We start from the raw sequence: 20,560 nt of genomic DNA on the forward strand, positions 1-20,560 counted from the left end.
ATTATGTAGTTCATTCATTAGGCAAAAAATTGATTCACCTATGAGTCAGGCTTTAAGAGTTTATCCAGTTCAAAAGGTTAATTACCATGACTGTGACAGATTTCACTTTTAACTTTTTTATACAAAGAAACACAAAGATAATGACTTCCGTTTTTTTTGTCTTTAAAAATGATATGTCTTTACAAAATGTCATAATCTCAAATTTAAGCTTTGTGTCAGGTATTATGATCATAAGAGCCAAAGGATGATCATATCTAAGTAACTTTTTCTAAATATGACCTGTCTACATTTTTTAAAGATTTTATTTTTAAGTAATTGCTACACCAAAATGGGGCTTGAAGCCACAGCCCCCAGATCAAATATCATATGCTCCAACAACTAAGCCAGCCCAGCGCCTCTACATTTTATTTAAGAATTTCCTTTCAATATACAAAAAAGCTATCTCTTAAAGTTGGGTTCATTAAATAGGAACCATATCCAAATTAGCTCTCATCATTTAAAAAGATTAATCGATACTACAAATTAGTCACTATAGGTAATATTATTATCTGTGCTTTCATCAGCTAGAATAGAAAATATAACAAATGACTTGACTTCTTGTCCCATTTGCTCCTAGTAATCTATTCACAATGAGCAAGAGTATTTGCAATTACACTTATGTATATAAATGCTCAGTCTAGTTGGACACATTTTTTAATGGATCCCAAATTCAACATTAAAAAAAAAAAGGTTTTTTTTTTTTTTTAAATTTTTATTTATTTATGATAGTTACACAGAGAGAGAGAGGCAGAGACACAGGCAGAGGGAGAAGCAGGCTCCACGCACCGGGAGCCCGACGTGGGATTCGATCCCGGGTCTCCAGGATCGCGCCCTGGGCCAAAGGCAGGCGCCAAACCGCTGCGCCACCCAGGGATCCCAAAAAAAAAGGTTTTGATGCACAAGTACTATTTTTTCTTAAAAATCTATAGCTGGGACGACTGGGTGGCTCAGCGGTTAATGCGTCTGCCTTTCAGCTCAGGGCATGATCCTGGAGTACTGGGATTGAGTCCCACATCAGGCTCCCTGCATGGAGCCTGCTTCTCCCTTAGCCTGTGTCAAGTACATACGTACGCCTCTTTCTCTTTGTGTGTCTCTCATGAATGAATAAATAAAATCTTAAAAAAAAAAAATCTGTAACTGCTCATCAACCACTGAATAATATACGGAATTGCTGAATCACTATATTGTACACCTGAAACTAATATAACATTGTATGTTTAAGTACACTGGAATTAAAAATATATATAAATGCTAATCTTAGCATTAAGAAACAAATCTCAAAATTTCAGTTCTTCCCTTGTCCCTCCTAATTTTTCTGCCAGGTATCTCTTCCATTACTCATATTACTATGGGACTGGTTCATAATATTACATGTATGGACTGAATTATGTCCCCCCTAATTTCCTGTCAAAGCCTCAATCCCCATTGTGACTGTATTTGGAGATAGGGTTCTTAGTAAAGTAATTATTGTTAAATGATATCAAAAAGGTGGGGCCCTAATCCAATAGGGCTAATGCCCTTTTAAGAAAAGGAAAAACAACAGAACACTCTCATCATACACACAAACAGAAGAGGCCATGTGGGACAAAGAGAAGGCAGCTAATTCTAAGCCAGGAAGGAAGGCTTCACCAGAAACTGAGCCTGTTGGCATTCCAACCTGGGACTTCTAGCCTTTAAAACTGCGAGAAAATAAATTTCCATTGTTTAAGCCACCAAGCCTGATATATTTTGTTATGGCAGACAGAGCAAACTAAGATCTACATTAAGTTATATTATTTGCCATGGTGAATTTAAGTTTTATATCAGATATTGTGTTAGTAATGGCTACAAGAGAATCATCTGTAGTTTACTTAACCTATTTTAACTGTAGATATATTCTTCACTGCCTCTCTCATTTTTTCTCGTTTTTTCAATATTTGAAAGACCCATGAATATAATAATTTTTTTACTTTATATCGTAAGAAAAACAAAATTTAAGTACTAAGCTAAGCAACTGAGACTGAAAGCCCAATATCTGGGGACGTGAGAGAGGATTAACATAAACTGGAGAATGCAGATTCTAAGGATAGTCAAACCTTCCTCAGTTACTGTCCATTGTTGATAGGCAAAAATAATGCTTCATTGTTACCAGCTCTTCTAATTTCCAATTTTAAAGGTTAACAGTAAATTCAAAGTAAACAAAACCCACACATGTGTGAAAACATGTTTCCACAAAAATCTGTACATGAATGTTCACAGTGGCATTATTCGTAACAGCCAAAAAGTGGAAACAACTCATATATCCATCAACTAATGAATGAATTAACAAAATGTGTTATATCTATCCAAGGAAATATTATTCAGTCATAATAAGGAATGAAGTGCTGTATTAAGGAATGAAGTGCTGTATGAAACATGTTACAACAAGGGTAAACCTTGAAGGTAAAAGTGAAAAAAAGAAACCTTCCAAGTGAAAGAAGCCAGACACAAAATGCCCTGTATTATATGATTCCATTTATATGAAATGTTTAAGACAGGCACACTCAGAGATAGAAAGTAGATCAGTGGATTCCATGGATTAGGTACAGGTAAAAGCAGCAAATGACTGCTTAATTGTTACAGGATTTCTTTATGGGGTGATGGAAATGTTCTATCAATAGATGGTAGTGATGGCTGCACAACATTATGAATATATTAAAAACCACTGAATTGTACACCTTAAAATGCTGACGTTCATCTATAATTAAAAACAAAACAAAACAAAAAAACGAAACAAAAAACAAAGCAGCACTGTACAAACCAAAATAAACATATTTTCAGGCCAAATCAGTTTAAAACTGCCAATCTATAATTTCTATTCCCTATTAAAAATTCTCAAGTGATATTCTTTACCCATTCTACATATAGGCAGAAGTATATGATGCAAAAGCTAACAAAAGGAAAGTCTTTTTCCAATTAGCAGAAAAAAAACTAAAAAAAACTAAAGGTTAGGATTTCCCCAACTTTATTTTTCCCCATACAAGGTCTTTTTTTTAGTTTCCTAGTCTTTTCTAAATTAGAATATACAATATCTAACATGGAGTGAAAATATTTATTAAACTTCTAGGTAGTATACCACCTGACAAGATATCCTGGGTCTTAAACAGAGAAGGGCTTAAGTTATACCTAACACTGGCTTTGAAATCTATCATCTATCACAGTCTGAGAATAAGAAGTCAACAAATATTTGAGAGCTTCAAACTTGGTAGTATGACTGACCCTAATATAAGTGAGGAAAAAAGTAGTACTAATTAAGTGCTAGCGGAACTTAGAAAAAGAATTAAGATTATGAGATTCAAGATGGCCCTGAATAACTAGAATTTCCAGAGTGGATGAACAGTATCTCAAGGAGATAAAAGCATGATAAGTACATAGAAGGAATGGTCAAGACAGAAGAAGATAATAAAGGCATCTAGATTATCTGGAACCAGTGATCATGTAAAAAACTAGTAGGAGATAACCCTAGAAATATAGTTTGAGGCCACATTGCGAGATTCTGAATGACAGTTTAAGAAATTCAGACTTCAATTTCAATATATCTGAAATTTGAAAAAATCTAATTATTTAGTTGGTGAATATTTTAAGACCTATGATGCTATCTTTGAATCTCTTCTTTGCCTATGTTTATATGTAATACATTTCTTCTTGGCACTTATACAAAATATAATTTTGCTAAGGTTGGATACAAAGCATGGCAACTCAACTAACAAAGAAAAAATTATTTTGGTTGCAAGAAGAGGTGTAGCTGTTTTATTCTTTCTCCAGTTCCTGTTTATTTTTTCCCTCCTGATGTCTGATTTCCAAATATCCCTGCTTTCCCTCCCCTCCCTGCCCAAGGGCAATGTTTGTTTACATCTGAAAGTAATAAAAATGACTTGGTCTTGTTTGGAATAGAACCAATAACTACACCTGAGAGGATGGAGTAAGAGATGGGGCGTTAGGGGCTGAATAACATGGTCTACTCCCACAGTATGTGTTACTGCAGCATCTAAAGCACAAGAACTCTGACCTGGGCAGACCAAAGACTGCCCAGGTAAATATCGGGTGTGCCAATAACAGGCTGTGTGACCCTGGGAAAGTCACTCAAACCTCTCCTTGTCTCGCTTCTCTCATCTGAAAAAATGAAAATGAAAACGAAATACTAATGTCATAACTAACAGAGTGGTTGTGAAGATTATAGGACTTAGCACATGTAAAGCACTGAGAACAGTACTTGATGCATGGTCAATGGTATGTGTCAGCTATTTTATTCACAAAACAAGGATTTTAGTCTGCTTACTGAAGTCTCATGTCTAAAATGGTGTTTAGCAACAGAGTAGAGGTACAATAAATTTTTCCTGAATGAATAAGAAACATTTTGCTGTTAGAGTAAGAGAAACAGAAGAGACACTATTTCAAAGAGAAAGGAGAAAACTAAAGAGGGTTAAATGTCTTGCTCCTCCTCTTACACTACTTTTTAAAAAGTGGCCTCCCCCACAGACTCTCTTAACTGTGCTGAGTGTTAAAATATCAGCATTCATTGAGGAATATTTCCAGAAACAGCTGTCTGAAAGATTTTGCTGTATTTAAGCCAATACAAGGTTAGAAGGAAACTGCTTCTATAACCTTGCTATTCAAAGTATGGTTCTCTGACCAGCCACATCAGCATCACCTAGGTCCTTGTTAATTAAAATGGCATATCAGCAGCCTCACACAAGACCAACTCAATCATGTCTGCATTGTAAAAAGATCACCAGGTAAATTGCATGCATATTAAAATTTGAGAAGTACGGCCCTAGACCACTCTAGCTAAAGACCATGGGTGATACAAGGACTAGGGGTCATTGTTAGACTCTGACACTTTATTATCTATAGGACTTAGGGCAAGTTTATAAACTTTCCTATTTCCCTCATATATAAAATGGAAATAATTAACAGTAGTAGTTCCCTCAAGGTACTAATATGATGATTAAGTGAACACGCACATTTGGTGGACTGCAAAGTAACACGACTAGAGGGAAGGTAAAATGGCACAGCAGCTGTAAAAAATGGTATGTCAGATTCTCAAGCTACCACGGCAGGGCCCAGCAATACCACTTCGAGGTATATACCCAAAAGAAGTGAAAGCAGTGACCAGAAGATATTTGTACACCCATGTTCCTAGCAGCATTATTCACAAAAGCCAAAAGGTGGAAGAAAGCCAACTGTCCACTGACAGATGAATAAAACAAAATGTGATATACACAGACAATGGAATATTATTCAGCCTGTCATTATGCTCAGTGAAATTAGCCAGTCAAAAATGAATAAATATCCTATGAATTCTTAGATAGAAGATTCCTAGAGTTAGGCAAATTCACAGGGATAGAAAGTAGAATGGTGGATGCCAGGGGCTTGGGGGTTGAGGGGCAAATGGGGAGTATTTAATGGATAGAGTTTCAGATGGGGAAGACGACTCTGGAGATGGCAGTGGTGATAGATGCTCACAATGTGAATGTACTTAATGCCACAGAATTATATACTTAAAAATGGTTAAAAAAATAATTTTTATGTTACACATATTTTACTACAATAATAAGAGTGAATTTAGTGAAATTTCTTTGAATTCCTAAATTAGTAAAAAATATGCTATGATGATTTGAACATTTTTTATTTAAGTTTTTAAAATATTCAATATATTTTGAGAAGAAAGTACTCAATGGCTTTTTGGTTCTTATTTTTCATTAAAGAAAAGAAAAATCAACCTTCCTCTACAGGAAGACTTCCAATTTTTTCAAATTGAGAGAATTCTAATTAATATAGCTGGAAATAGGAGTGGAAGAGAAGAAATTACAAAGCAAAGCAAAACAAAACACACAAAAAAAACCTTGTTTAGGTGCTTCTTCCTCCTTTTTAGTCTCCTCATCCTCTAAGCTGGGACTTTCCCGGGAAGAGTTGTCCTGTTGGCTAGAGTTTTTCAGTAGCACAGGATCAATCTGTGCTTTCAGGAGGGCAAGAGTCTCAGCCAACTCGTTTCGATTTCTAAATAAGGGAAAAAACAAAACAGCATAAAAATCTTAATTCTGCTCTAAAGAGATTTCAAAATAATACCTATTAAGAGATTAAAATTAAAATAGAAAAACATAATTAAAAAACATCCAAAACACTGGTACATCTCAATTACCTTGAATTTAAGTATTAGGAGTGAAAGCATATTAAAAAAAATTTTTTTTTAAAGATTGTATTTATTTATTCATGAGAGACAGAGAGAGAGAGAGAGAGGGAGGCAGAGACACAGGCAGAGGGAGAAGCAGGCTCCACGCAGGGAGCCTAACGTGGAACTTGATGCCTGATCTCCAGATCAGGCTCTGGGCTGAAGGCGGCACTAAACCGCTGAGCCAACCGGGCTGCTCAAAAGTTGGATAATTTTTAAAAGTTCTATGCTCTTTAAAGAGTATAAAATCAATGTAAAATTTCCTTGAAGCATTTTTTTAAACAAAATGATTCACATTCTTGATTCATTTGTAAATAAGAACTCTTCTACCTACAGAAAAAATATTTGATACTGTTATAAAGTTATGATCCAGGTCTGAGTAATTATAGCAGTCAGCTCTTATAACACAGTTCAAAAACTTAAGAATTTAGGAAACTGTATGTTGTTCCATCAATTACAGTTTACAACTACAGGAAGGGAATTCAATTTGAATAAAAAATACAAGAAAATCCCAAATAAGGAATATTTAACCTATCAATTCTTTATTTTTACTACCTAGACCAGAGCTGTGTTAGATGGTTGATTTGAATGCCACTTACAAACAAGAAAGCTCACTTGGATATCTCTCCTTCTCAGATAAGCAATGTGTAACAGTGAAGAGAAAAAAATGAAACCCTGGACTAAGAGTTGGAAGTCAGTTCTGGATCTGCCACTGAGTTTTTCAACACCATGATCTTCCCATCTGTGTTGTCAAAACACTGTGCATGCACCTCTAATCCTATGTAGTTCCTATTCAGATGAAATTACTTCTGTTCTTATCTGTTATCCCACACATGTGCTCTATCCTGTCCCCTTCCACTTCTCTCCCAGCTAACCATGGTGAGAGCAGGGACACTACCTTATGAATTATGAAGTAGACTTGAAGAAGTATTTAATGAATGAATAGAATCCTGTTCCAAACCTAGATGACTCTGTGCCTCTGGACAAGTCATATATCTTCACTAGGCTTCAGCTTATCTATAAAAGAGAGGATTCACTCAAATGTTATTAAAATGGCCTCCTGGGGAGCCCTGGTGGCTCAGCGGGGGCAGCCCTGGTGGCTTAGCGGTTTAGCGCCGCCTTCAGCCCAGGGTGGGATCCTGGAGACCCGGGATCGAGTCCCATGTCCATCCCGGGTCTGCATGGAGCCTGCTTCTCCCTCTGCCTCTCTTTCTATGTCTCTCATGCATAAATAAATAAAATCTAAAAAAAAAAAAAAAAAAAAAAAAAGGCCTCCTAAGGAAAGTAATAAAATTCCCACTGATGGACACCTTTCAGAAATGACAACCATTTTGTCACTACGTATGGGAGTGAACACACAGGTTTATCATATTATTAATATTGAGTATGGGAATGAATTCATAGGTTACACATATTATAAATAAGATGAAGTTTTAGAATTTTAATTATCTAATAATAGGAGATCAGATTAAGATTAGATGCTCTTTCAGAATCCTCTCTGGTACTGCCTCCACTTTACAAAAAATAATATTAAAACCTAGAGACAGGGGTGCCGGGTGGCTCAGTTGGTTGGGCATCTGCCTTCTGCGAGGGTCATGATCTCAGGGTAGTGGGATCAAGCCTTGCATGGGGCTCCCTGCCCAGCGGGGAGTCTGCTTCTCCCTCTCTCTGCTCATGTTCTCTCCCTCTCTGTCTCTCTCAAATAAATAAATAAAATCTTAAAAACAAACCCGAGAGAGAGAAAAAAAATTATTTTTGGCAAAGTTCCTATTTTCTACATTACATCAACTTCATTACGCCTTCTAACCCAAGGCTCTATCCAATTAATGTTATTACTTCTCTTAGTATAATGAGAATTCCATATGTAAAAACTGCCTCAACCTTCTTGGTTTTTTGGAAGTCATGCTGGGAACTGAATATATTTAAGTTGTTCACTGTATCTATTTTAAAAAGTTTCCAAACATTAAAAGAGAACCAATACTGTTACAAAATCCACATCAATTACTGGAGTAAGAAACAAAGGAATTTAGCAGAACTCCCTAAAAAGCTTTTAACCTAACTACTGGGTTAACATGTAAGCTTCATATAGTCATAATTATATGAAAACAGAAAACTGCTCATCTTTGGAGTTCTCCTATTTTGATAAAACAAGATTTAGTATGCAAAATAATTTTTTTTAAATCCTATATTTGAACTAGTCAGAGGGGATTTTTATAAACATATTCAAATTATGCCCCAAATTCTTACCACTATCTACAGGAACTCTTAGAAAAGACTTTGGACACTAACAACAATTCCGTGTTCTGCTCTCCTTCTCTCCATTGCTGGCTTTGTTTGCTCTAAAATATTTCTTCACTCAGGTTTATTAGATACATCCCTCCAAATTACCATGCTCTCAGAATGTCAGGTGTTTGCACTTCTGCTCTCTTAGTCTGGAATGTGTTCCTCATGGCTAGCCCAAACTACTCTTGGAAGACAAGTATAGAATGAATAAACAAATATGGTATATCCATACAGGCCAATACTATTTAGCCATAAAAAAGAACAAAATACAGATTCCAACTATATAAATAAAAACCTTGAAATGATTACGCTCTCGAAAGAAGCCAGACACAATGGGCATATATTATTGTATAATTCTGTGTTTATGAAATGTCTGGAATAGGCAAATTATAGAAACAGAAAGTAGACTGGCAGCTGCCACTGGCCAAGTAAAGGGAGAATGGTGATTAAAACTATTAACATGCAGGGTATGCAGTACAGGGTTTCTTCATGGGGTGGGGAGAATGTTCTAGTTTGATAGCAGTGATGGCTGCACTACTTCGTTAATATACTAGAACCACAGAACTGTATTAAAAATAAAAATGAGGGGCACCCAGGTGGCTGAGTCAGTTGAGTGCCCAACTCTTGGTTTCAGTTCAGGTCATGATTTCAGGGTCCTGATATGGAGCTCCTCCTTGGACTCCATGCTCAGCAGGGAGTATGAGGTTCTCCCTCCCTCCTCCCACCACTGACACGTGCATTCTCTCTCCTGAAATCAATCAATCAATCTTTAAACAAAACAAAAGAAAGACGATGGTGGCTTGGACAAGAACATAACTATGAAGGGGATGAGGAACCAATGAACACTGGATACATTTTGCAGAGAGAGCTGTTTGTATTTGCTGATACAGTGGATGTGAAGGGAAAAAGAAACGTCAAGAATGCGCCCCCAAGTTTTAGATCCAAGCAGATGAAAAGATGTGGTCGCTTTTAACTGAGATGGGACAAATATGTTGAGGTGAAAATGTTACAAGCTCAGATTAACAGGCAGATTACGGATTTTGATTTAAGAGATTCCTAACTCTTGTGTTTTACTATTTGTACTTGAAGTTAATTTAGATTTTGGCGAAATGGAGCATATCATCCTAATTATTATATTGTGGAATATGATTTTTCCTAGTCTAAGGGTTGCTCAGGGTTAAGAGTTAGTGGTAGAATTAAATCTTTATTTTTAAAAGATTTTATTTATTCATGAGACACAGAGAGAGAGGCAGAGACACAGGCAGAGGGAGAAGCAGGCTCCAAGCAGGGAGTCCAACGTGGGACTCAATCTCGGGTCTCCAGGATCACACCCTGGGCTGAAGGTGGCGCTAAACCGCTGAGCCACCTGGGCTGCCCTGGGATTAAACCTTTTAAGAAGCAATTGAGCTGACAGTACAATACCACAAAATCTAAAACAAAAGAAATCAAACAAAAACAAAGCCAAGCATAGGCATAATTTCTGCCCAGTATGAACCCATACTTGGTTATTTAAGTACTCGGCCCTAAACAGCACACTGGATCTCCATCAGAGTTCATATTTATGACCCTATATTATCATTGACAATTTCCCTGTATCTCTCTTCCACAGTTTGGAACTCCTTAAGAAACTGCATCACGTCTTTGCATTTCCAGGGTAGAGCACAGTGTGCTCAAAGAATAGCATTCTTTCTAAGTATCTATAGTATATGATTGCAGGGTTCACCAATAATTTTCCACCTTTTTTTCATCTGATTCTAAATTAATGAGGTGACAAAATAGGGAAGATAATGGAGTGTGATAATATTTCTTACAGGGGCCAGGAACCTGAAGGAAGACAGTAATGAGTGATGTGATTAATATGTTCTAGGCACTCCTCCAAGCACTTTATATGAACTAGTTCATATAATCTCAATATAACCTGATTAAAATACAGACTATTGTCACCCCCCATTTTATAGATGAGGAAAGTGAGGACATCGTAGAGAGGTATAGTAATTTGCCTAAGGTCACAGTACAGACTAAAGGCAGGATTGAATTATAACCTGACTTCCAAGACCGTCTGCTCAATTACCGTGCTATACTAGCAGCATATGGTTTAGAAAGGTTTTTGACAGTTTGTAATTTTGGGTACATGAAAACTCGGCACACTGTTTAGAATTCAGCTTTTTGAAAATGGTTGTCAAACCATTACAGTTTTTAAAATATTTTTATTGAGGTATAATTTACATACTTTTAAATGAAAAGATCTTAAGTGTTCAGTCAATCAGTTTTGACATTTTGGTTGCTTTAAAGTTTTGGCAAGTATGAACAAAGCTGCTATAAATAAACATTTGTGTGCAGGTTTCTGTGTGGACATATCTCTTAACTCCTTTGAGCAAATACCAAGGAGTATGGTTGCTGGATCACATGGTGTTTAATTCTGTAAAAAAACCATTAAACTGTACTGAGAAGTGGCTATGCCATTTTGTATTTCCACCAGCAATGGCTGAGAGTTCTTGTTGCTCCACATCCTTGTCAGCATTTGGTGTTGTCAGTGTTCTGGATTTTGGTCATTCTAATAAGTGTATAGTAGTATCTCATTTTAATTTACATTTTGTTAATGACATATGATGTGGACCACTTTTCATATGTATCTCTGTACAAATATATATATTTGCCATCTGTATATCTTTACTGGCAATATGTCTGTAAGGTCTTTGGTCCATTTTTAAATCAGGTTATTTACCTTTTCTTAAAAAAAGGTTTATTTATTTGTGAGAGAGAGAGCAGGAGGAGGGGCAGAGGCAGAGGGAAAACAGACTCCCTGTTGAACAGGGAGCCCACCGTGGACCCAACTCCAACTCAAACTCCATAATCCGGAGATCACAACCTGAGCAAAACCAAGAGTCAGATGCTCAACCAAGTCAGCCACCCAGGTGCATCTTAAATCAGATGGGTTTTTAATTATTGAGTTTTAAGAGTTCTTTGTATATTTTGGAAATAGGCCTTTATCAAATACATCTTTGGTTAAGTATTTTCGCCCAGGGCAGCCTGGATGGCTCAGTGGTTTAGTGCCACCTTCAGCTCAGGATGTGATCCTGGAGACCTGGGATCGAGTCCCACATCGGGTTCCCTGCATGGAGCCTGCTTCTCCCTCTGCCTGTGTCTCTGTCTCTCTTTCTCTCTGTGTCTCTCATGAAAAAAAAAAAAAAAAAGTATTTTCTCCCAGTCTGTGGCTGAACTTTTCATTATATTGACAGGGCCTTTCCAGAGCAGAAATTTTAAATTATAATGAAGTTCAGCTTTTATCACTTCTTTCTTTCAGAGATTGTACCTTTGGTGTTGTACCAAAGAAGTTATTGCCAAACCCAGTATTATCTAGATTTGCTTCTGTGTTATCTTCTTGGAGTTTTATAGTTTTGCATTGTATATGGAGGTCTATAATTCATGTTGAGTTAATTTTTTGTTGAGGGTGTAAGGTCTGTGTCTAGATTCAATGTTATGATATGGATGTCCATTTTTTCCAGCATCATTACCTTTTCTCCACTGTACTGTCTTTGTTCCTTTATACAGGTCTATTTCAAGGCTCCCTATTCTGCTACACTATATATTTGTCTAGGCTTCTGGTGTCCCTGCATCTGCCTCTTCTTTTCACCAATACCACACTGTCTTACCTCCTGTAGCTTTATGGTAAGTTGTGAAGTTGGTTAGTGCCTTTCAGTGCCCCATTGCATCTAGGTTATCAATTTGTGAGATAGAGCTGTTCATGGTATTCCTTTATTATCCTTTTGATGTCCATGTACTTGTACTGATATCCCTTTTTTCATTTATGATATCAATAATTTGTGTTCAATCTCTTTTTTCATAGCCTGGCTAGTGGCTCATCAATTGTACATCTTCTCAAAGAACCAGCTTTTGCTTTATATGTGAAGTTTCTTCTAAGTATTGCTTTCACTGCAAATTTTCAACCACAAATTTTGAGTTGTATTTTCATCTAATCCAAAAAATTTAAAACTTTGTCTTGAAATTTCTTCTTTGAACCATGTATAATGTAGAAGTATATTACTTAATATCTAAGTATGTGGGGATTTTAAAACTCTCTTTCTATAACTGATTTCTAGATTAATTCTATTTTATGGTCTGAGACTAGACACTGTGTATTATCTACGTATTGCATTTTCAGAAGATCAAACAGAGAAAATTCTTTTTTTATGGATCCCAGTTTTTAGAAAAATATTCCATTTTATTTTTAAGTTGCAAAGTTGTTACATTTTAAAATTTATCAATTATTTAAGAAGGATGACTTTCAGCTTAAAAAAAAAACAAAGCAGAATTCTTAAGACAATTTTTGTCACATAATCTTTTTTGAGAGTTAAGCAAAAACATGTTTCCAACATCAGAAATCCCCAAGAAAATCAGCATTACTTTAAAGAAATAATTTTAAACAAGAGGAGATTTTTCATTTCACTAGTAAAAATAATATTCACCAATGAGGAAAAATAGCGAAGCAGAATCTATTAAACAAAAAAATCAAAATTCTACTTAACTTGCTTAGAGTCTGGCATCCAAATCTAAATACTAGACTCCAGAAGGATGTCATCAGGGCCAGGTAGGATAATGGCCTACACATTACTTGGTAGTGTAAAATGCACATAATGCATTTTAATGACAATTAAGACAATAATTTTGGCAATAGGCAAGGATAATACAATGCTTTTCACATTCAACATTCACAAAAATAAGAGACATAATTATAGGGACAAGACAGTTCACTGCATCTGTCAAAAGTAGTACTACTGTGACAATTTAAAGAAACTTAAATGTCATGTCACAGAACAGGTCAAGTATATGAAGCACAGACCAAACTGAGAATCTGTAGAAAACTATGGCAATTCTCAAGAAAATACACATATTAAATAATACTAAGAGCTACTATTTACAATAAAAGGGATTTCCACGGGTTCCTGAAGCTCCTCTGCAAATCCCGGAGCTGTACTATATTCCTTAGGATAACCACAATTGCTCAGCTTAGTGCTTAATTATACATGTCGATAAGCAATATAAATTTACATATTCTTCACAATAACTTTACTATCATCCTCATTTTAAAGTGCAGGAAAGAAAAAGATAAAAGTCCAGGGAAATTAAGTATTCTGCCATCACACAGTAGGCAGAGGAATCCAGATTTAAGCACAGTTAACTCTAAACCTAAGCACTTCTCTCACATCATCCCTTAGGGTATGATCTAATTAAAACACTGTACATTAGAAATGGTTTTAAGCATTATGACTGATCAGTAATAATCATAATTATTTTTCTCTGTCATATTTTCTTCATATACAAAGTAGGAGAGAGTAACTCTTAAACAACAATGCAAGGTTGATACAGGAAATAATAGAAGTGATAAAACATCATGAACAGAACTTCATTCAATGTTTATAGGGAGAGATGGTAAGTGAACTTCATTTCAAGACTACTTTATTTCCATTTAGTAAATTAACTACATGGAGAACCATATTATAGTATGATTAAAGGATGTTTATAAAACATTCCCCTATAAATTCATTCATTTCCTTTATTCTTAAGCTTCCCTGACCCAAATGTTCCAAATTTCCACAGATTATCTCTTCAAAACATTAATAAATAATCACTAACAAAAATCTGCTAAAACTAAAAAATGAGCAAAAAAGTCAAGGAGTTTTTCATAAGCAGTGGTTATATATTCACTAAGTTCTCCCTACTTACAGATTTATCTATAGTTTGATAATTTCAAAATTAATATAAACTGTGGGTACTGGTATTAATGAAATAAATTCTAAATAATTATATTACAAAAATAGAAAATTAGAGATACAAAGATTCCTTTAAAAAAAAAGATTTATTTTTTTGAGAGAGACAGAGAGTGCAAGAGTGGGGGGGATGGACTGTGGGTAAGAGAGAGAGGTAGAGAATCTCTAGCAGACTCCCTGCTGAGTAAGGAGTCCCATACAGGGCTCAATCCCATGACCCCAATCAAGATCATGACTTAAGCTGCTATCAAGAGTCAGATGCTTAACCAACAGAGCCAGCCAGGTGCTCCAGAGACACATGATTCTGAATAATGACCTCAGTGTCACTTACTAATTAAAAAATAAAATTTTATTTTAAGGTTTTACATGAGATGTTTCCACTCAAATATATCTTTTTTTAAAAAGGTTTTTATTTATTTATTCATGAGAGAGACAGAGAGGCAGAGACATAGGCAGAGGGAGAAGCAGGCTCCCTATGGGGAGCCTGATGCAGGACCCCAGGTCCATGACCTGACCCAAAGGCTCAGACACTGAGCCACTCAGGTGCTCCAAGAACAGGTGACTCTTGACGTCAGGGTTGTGGGCTTGAACTGTTCAGTGCAGAGATTACTTAAAAATAAAATCTTTAAAAAAAATACAAATAAGAAATCAAGATTTTTTTAAAAAGGACTATGCCAAAAAAGGGGTACAATATTCCTCAGATTTCTTCAGGACTGTAAAGGAATGTATGCATAGTAGAGATTAAAAATATACTAGGGGCAGCCCCGGTGGCACAGCGGTTTAGTGCCGCCTGCAGCCCAGGGCATGATCCTGGAGACCCTGGATCGAGTCCCACGTTGTCGGGGCTCTCTGCATGGAGCCTGCTTCTCCCTCTGCCTGTGTCTCTGCCTCTCTCTCTCTCTATCTGTGTGTGTGTCTCTATGAATAAATAAATAAAATCTTAAAAATATATATATATACTAGGGAGGTGGGCGGGGGGTGAGGGTGACTGGGTGACGGGCACTGAAGGGGGCACTTGATGGGATGAGCACTGGGTGTTATTCTAGATGTTGGCAAATTGAACACCAATAAGAAATAAATTTATAGGGATCCCTGGGTGGCGCAGCGGTTAAGCGCCTGCCTTTGGCCCAGGGCACGATCCTGGAGACCCGGAATCGAATCCCACGTCGGGCTCCTGGTGCGGAGCCTGCTTCTCCCTCTGCCTATGTCTCTGCCTCTCTCTCTCTTTCTGTGTGTGTGACTATCATAAGTAAATAAAAATTAAAAAAAAAAAGAAATAAATTTATTAAAAAAATAAAAATAAAAAAAATAAATAAAAAATAAAAACAAAAATATACTACACTGCCAAGATGAACTGGCCAAATTAAAACAATTAGAAATAAATAAAGGATGCCTAATAGAAAACTGTACCTAGATAAGAACGAAACAATGCTTTTCTTGTATTTTTAATGGGTTTTTCTGTGCACATTATTGGTGCATTATTATTTGTCAAATTCCAGCTTCCTGAAGTATAAGGTACATGTGTTGATATGGACCACCATGCTAAATATATCTATTTGTTTGAGAAATAATTAAGTACCCACTATGGGAATTGTGCTTGGCAAAAGGCTAGGTTCTGGCAATTCCCCAACCCTACAAAAAAAAGGATCACCTTAGCCTTAGAGATTATATTCTTGTAGAGAAGAGATTAGAGTAAGAAATGCAAATAAATGTGAAAAGATTCCAATAAAAGATACCTGACAATGCATTTCCATGAAGAGCCATCTTGATCATCCTGTTCTTCTATGTACATTCTGACATTGTGATCTTGATCCAACTGGTACCAGTACATGAGGCCATCTTTGTCTCGGCCAATTGGTTGGAGACGCATGGTATCAGCATCCTCTTCATTGATAATGTTCTTGAATTTGAGATTGTCATCAAACTGACACTCGCAGAGGTACTGAAAAATAGTCATAACATGGCTTAATATACTTTGTAAATGTTTCTCCATCACAGTAAATATGGTATGTTTAACCATAGAATTGATTCAGGGATGGGAACAGAAAAAAATACCATCCTCTCACCACTTTTGTACAACCTGTTTAGAATAAGCAACTTAAAAAGATATATTTCAAGTTAACACTTTAGTCTTACTTAAATTTACAGATTTAATATAACCAATGACATAAAAATAATATATTTCAAAAGTACTGTGTTTGTACTAGTCTCCCAAATTTTCTTATGCATAAAATTTTCAATGATTCTTTCTGCTAAAGCTTTTGGGTGACATTATTCTTGGAACAACTATTGGTGAATAAATTAAAATAATTATAACAGATAATAAATTTATTACCTTTAAGAGTGCTAGTTTGCATTCAACACTCATTTCAAGATAGCCCTTCTTCTCCATCTCCCATGCCCAGGTGCTATTAAACTCTTGGCATATCTGTCAGAGAAAGTCAATATCTTAATACATAAAAGCAATTTCTATTTACCTTGGAATTTTGTTGTACAATTATGTTAATTTATTTATAATGGAGTAAGTTTATATCAAACACAATCCAAGGCAAATCCATTCTTAAATACACCAGAGATACTTACTTATGACTAATGACCAAATTTAAGTTAAGCACTGATCTCTATAGTTCTCTCAACTAATCTCAAGAATTTTTTACATATTTTATGGCGCATTTTCCCAAATGCAAAAATTATCTAATTCCCCTTCAAAATGGCCTAAAAGTTCCTTGAGGGCAATAGTTTTTTTATCTCTATCCCCAGATCAGAGGTAGACATTCAAAAAACAGGTCAAATTGTAGGTACACTTTTAAAAAATATTTTATTTATTTGAGAGAGAGTGAGAGTGAGTAGAGGGGTGGGGAGGGTGGGAAACAGAGGAAGACGGACAAGGGGACTCCATGTTGAGCATAAAGCCCCATGGAGGGCTCAATTCCAGGACCCCAAGATCATGACCTTAGCCAAAATCAAGAGTAAAACGCTATCCTGGAATACTGTATGTCTCTGGTTGACAGGATTATATATTGTAGAGAGGGGAAAAAATTCTATCAAAAGCTAAAAGGTCAGAATCTGAATGGACATTTTGCCAAAGAACATATAAAATGGCCAATAAGCACAGGAAAATAGGATCATCATTAGTCATTAGGGAAATGCAAATCAAAACCACAATGGAATACTACTTCATATACATAAGGATAGCTGACATTCAAAAAAGAAAAATAAGGGGCGCCTGGGTGGCTCACTGATCTCAGGCTCTTGAGATCCAGCCCCACATTGGGCGTTCAGCTCAGTGGGGAGTTGGCTAGAGATTCTCTATCTCCCTCTGCCCCTCCCCATGCTCACATGCTAACAAAAATAAATCTTAAAAAAGAAAAGAATAATAACACTAAATGTTGGTGAGGATATGGAGAGACTGAAATGCACTGGTTTTCATGGGAATATAAAATGGCACAGCTGCTTCATAAAAAAGCTAAGCAGTTCCTCAAAATGTTAACATTAAGTTACCATGTGACTTAGCAATTCCATTTCTAGGTATTTATATAAGAAAAGTGAAAATACACGTACATGTAAAAATCTGCATAGTGTTCGGGGTAATATTTTTTTACAATAGCCAAAAGGTGCAAACAACTCAAATATCCATCAACTGAAAAACAGATAAATAATATGTGGAATATCCATGAAGTGGAATTTTATACAGCTATAAAAAAGAATGAAGTAGTGATACATTCTACAGCTTGGATGAACATTAAAAACATGCCCAGTGAATGAAGTCAGATACAAAAGGTTATATATAGTATGGGTCTATGTATATGAAATGTACACAACAGTAAAATACATACAGACTAAAAGTTTATTAGTAGTTGTCAGGGGGCAGGTAAAGGGAGGAATAGGGAGTGATAAAAATGTTTTAGAATTAAGACAATGGTGATGACAGCACATCCTTATGAATACACTAAAAAATACTGTATTGTATAATTTAAAGGGTAAATTTCATGATATGTGACTAATATCTCAATTTAAAAAAACAGAGAGTTAAGAATGCAAACCCAGCTTATGACTTGGAAGTACCTACTGAGGACTCTGCTATATACCACACCTAAAAGAAGAGGATGTTGATTGACTATCTTAAAGGTTAAATCTGAGGGTGTAGAAGCTCATGTTCAGTATAAGACGGGCTGAGAATGATATAGCTCCAACGTCTGCTTGACAAGCCAAGTACAAAGGCATAGCCAATGACTCATGTAGTCAGATACCAAATACAAATGAACAACTCTTAATTATCTTTTATCATGTGAAAGGGGATAAAAGTGAAAAAGGGGTAAAGAGATAATTAAGACATAGGCCTCTTTGCCTCACACTACTTACTTTCAACTTATTGACCTTCCTTACTTATAATTTAGAGTGCAAAAACTTTTGTGTTAATATTCAGAGATGAGTAGGATACTCTTTTGTTTCTTTAAGAAGGCAAAGGTAGACATATTATTTTGCCATTTGAGAAAAAAAAAAAATCTCATATCAGATTTGCCCAAACAACCATAACCCATTGCTATCACAAAGTAAAGACTGTCAAAAAAATAATCTGTAAGTGACAATTATGCAGGACTATATAGACAGATTTTTTTTTAAAGATTTTTTATTTATTTATTCATGACAGAGAGAGAGAGAGAGAGAGAGAGAGAGAGACAGGCAGAGGGAGAAGCAGGCTAATGCAGGGAGCCCAACGCGGGACCTGATCCCGGGACTCCAGGATCATGCCCCGGGCCAAAGGCAGGCACTAAACCGCTGAGCCACCCAGAGATCCCCTATGCACGACTATATAAATCTACACCAGAGGTCAGCAAACCTTTTCTGTTAAGGGCCAAAGAGGAAATAATTTAGGCTTTGTAGAACATACAGTGTCTTTACAACTATTCAACTCTGCTGTTGTAGTGGAAAAGCAACCACAGAAAATATATAAATGAGTAAACTTGGCTGTGTTCCAACACCACTTTATTTATGGATAAGGAAATCTGAATTTCATATCATTTTCATATGTCAACCATTCTCCCAACCATTTTAATATGTAAAAACCCTCACTTAGTTTTCAGGCCATACATAAGTAGACAGCAGGCCAGATTTGGCCCATGGGCCAATGTTTGCCTAGAGTGCCAGAAACTAGCTGTGTCTCTGAGACTGTCTATGACAGTTATTCTTGGATCCTTGTGAGACAGAGAAACTAAAGGGACTCCATGAAAAAACTGCTTTCTTCCTTCTTCTATTTCCATTAGGACCTCCACCTCCACCTTATACATGTCTTATAGAACAGACAATGAATGTCTTCCTTCTGAAGGTCAAGGAGTTAATGACTTCTCTGGAAGTCTTCCAGCATAATAGATGACATCTAAGGAGTAACCAGGCAGGGTCATCACAAATGTTTTCCAAGACACTGACTCATCAAGACCACTGACTGGCACCAATACATGAGTGACTTATGGAGAACATCTAAACACTCATCTTTGTTCCTGGATGCCAGAGAAGACATGTGCACCAGACAACAACCCTCGATAAAAAACCAGATCCCAAGTAATAAGACTCACTCTCCTCTCCTTTCCAAGTCTTCCAGATGCTCTGTATTTATCTGCACTCTCTACATCTTCAATAAACTCTGTTCTCACTTCCTCTTGGCTCACATTTGATTTTTTTTCTTTTTTAGATTTTATTTATTCATTCATGAGAAACACAGAGAGAGAGGCAGAGACACAGGCAGAGGGAGAAGCAGGCTCCATGCAGGGAGCCTGACACGGGACCCGATCCTGGGTCTCCAGGATCATGACCTGGGCTGAAGGCAGAGCTAAACCGCTGAGCCACCCAGACTGCCCTCACATTTGATTTTTATCCTGTGCAAAGCCAAGGACCCTCTTGACTGGTCCCTAGGAAACCCCGTCTGAGTCCGAGGACCCAGCAAGCCTACATCACTTGAAGCAAGAGGATCCTTATTAGATTATTAATTCATATTAACTCCCTATGCCCCAACTTGAATCTGATCTGCTTTGTAAACATAATTTGCTTTTGCAAGCAATTTCTCTTTAAAGCATGTTCAGTATCTAAAAATGAACATTTTTGTATAATGTTCCTATTTATCACTCTAAGTCATTATTCCATAATACTGGCTCTATGTTTGATTCTCTCTAATCTGGTTAATGAGAGGTCATATCCTGTAGTATCCCCCTGCATAGTGCCTAAGGAACAGCCTCTCTGATATACACGTACACATGAAATCAAAGTACTGTACCTGTAAGACTGA

At 36.4% G+C, this 20,560-nt stretch overlaps 1 protein-coding gene across 2 annotated transcripts in view; it reads right to left on the minus strand.

The window, feature by feature from the left end:
• Positions 1-20,560, minus strand: part of RSF1 (remodeling and spacing factor 1) — a 152,750-nt gene that overhangs the window by 49,558 nt on the left and 82,632 nt on the right. For both annotated transcript variants that reach the window (XM_026010426.2, XM_026010425.2), the window contains exons 3-5: positions 16,616-16,708; positions 16,017-16,222; positions 5,903-6,057 (exon numbers count right to left, since the gene is read on the minus strand). In XM_026010426.2, coding sequence (XP_025866211.1) covers positions 5,903-6,057; positions 16,017-16,222; positions 16,616-16,708 — 454 coding nt within the window. The remainder of the gene's footprint in view (positions 1-5,902; positions 6,058-16,016; positions 16,223-16,615; positions 16,709-20,560) is intronic.

Source organism: Vulpes vulpes, chromosome 11, assembly GCF_048418805.1.
Source record: "Vulpes vulpes isolate BD-2025 chromosome 11, VulVul3, whole genome shotgun sequence".
In the NCBI taxonomy this organism is placed as follows: Eukaryota; Metazoa; Chordata; class Mammalia; order Carnivora; family Canidae; genus Vulpes; species Vulpes vulpes.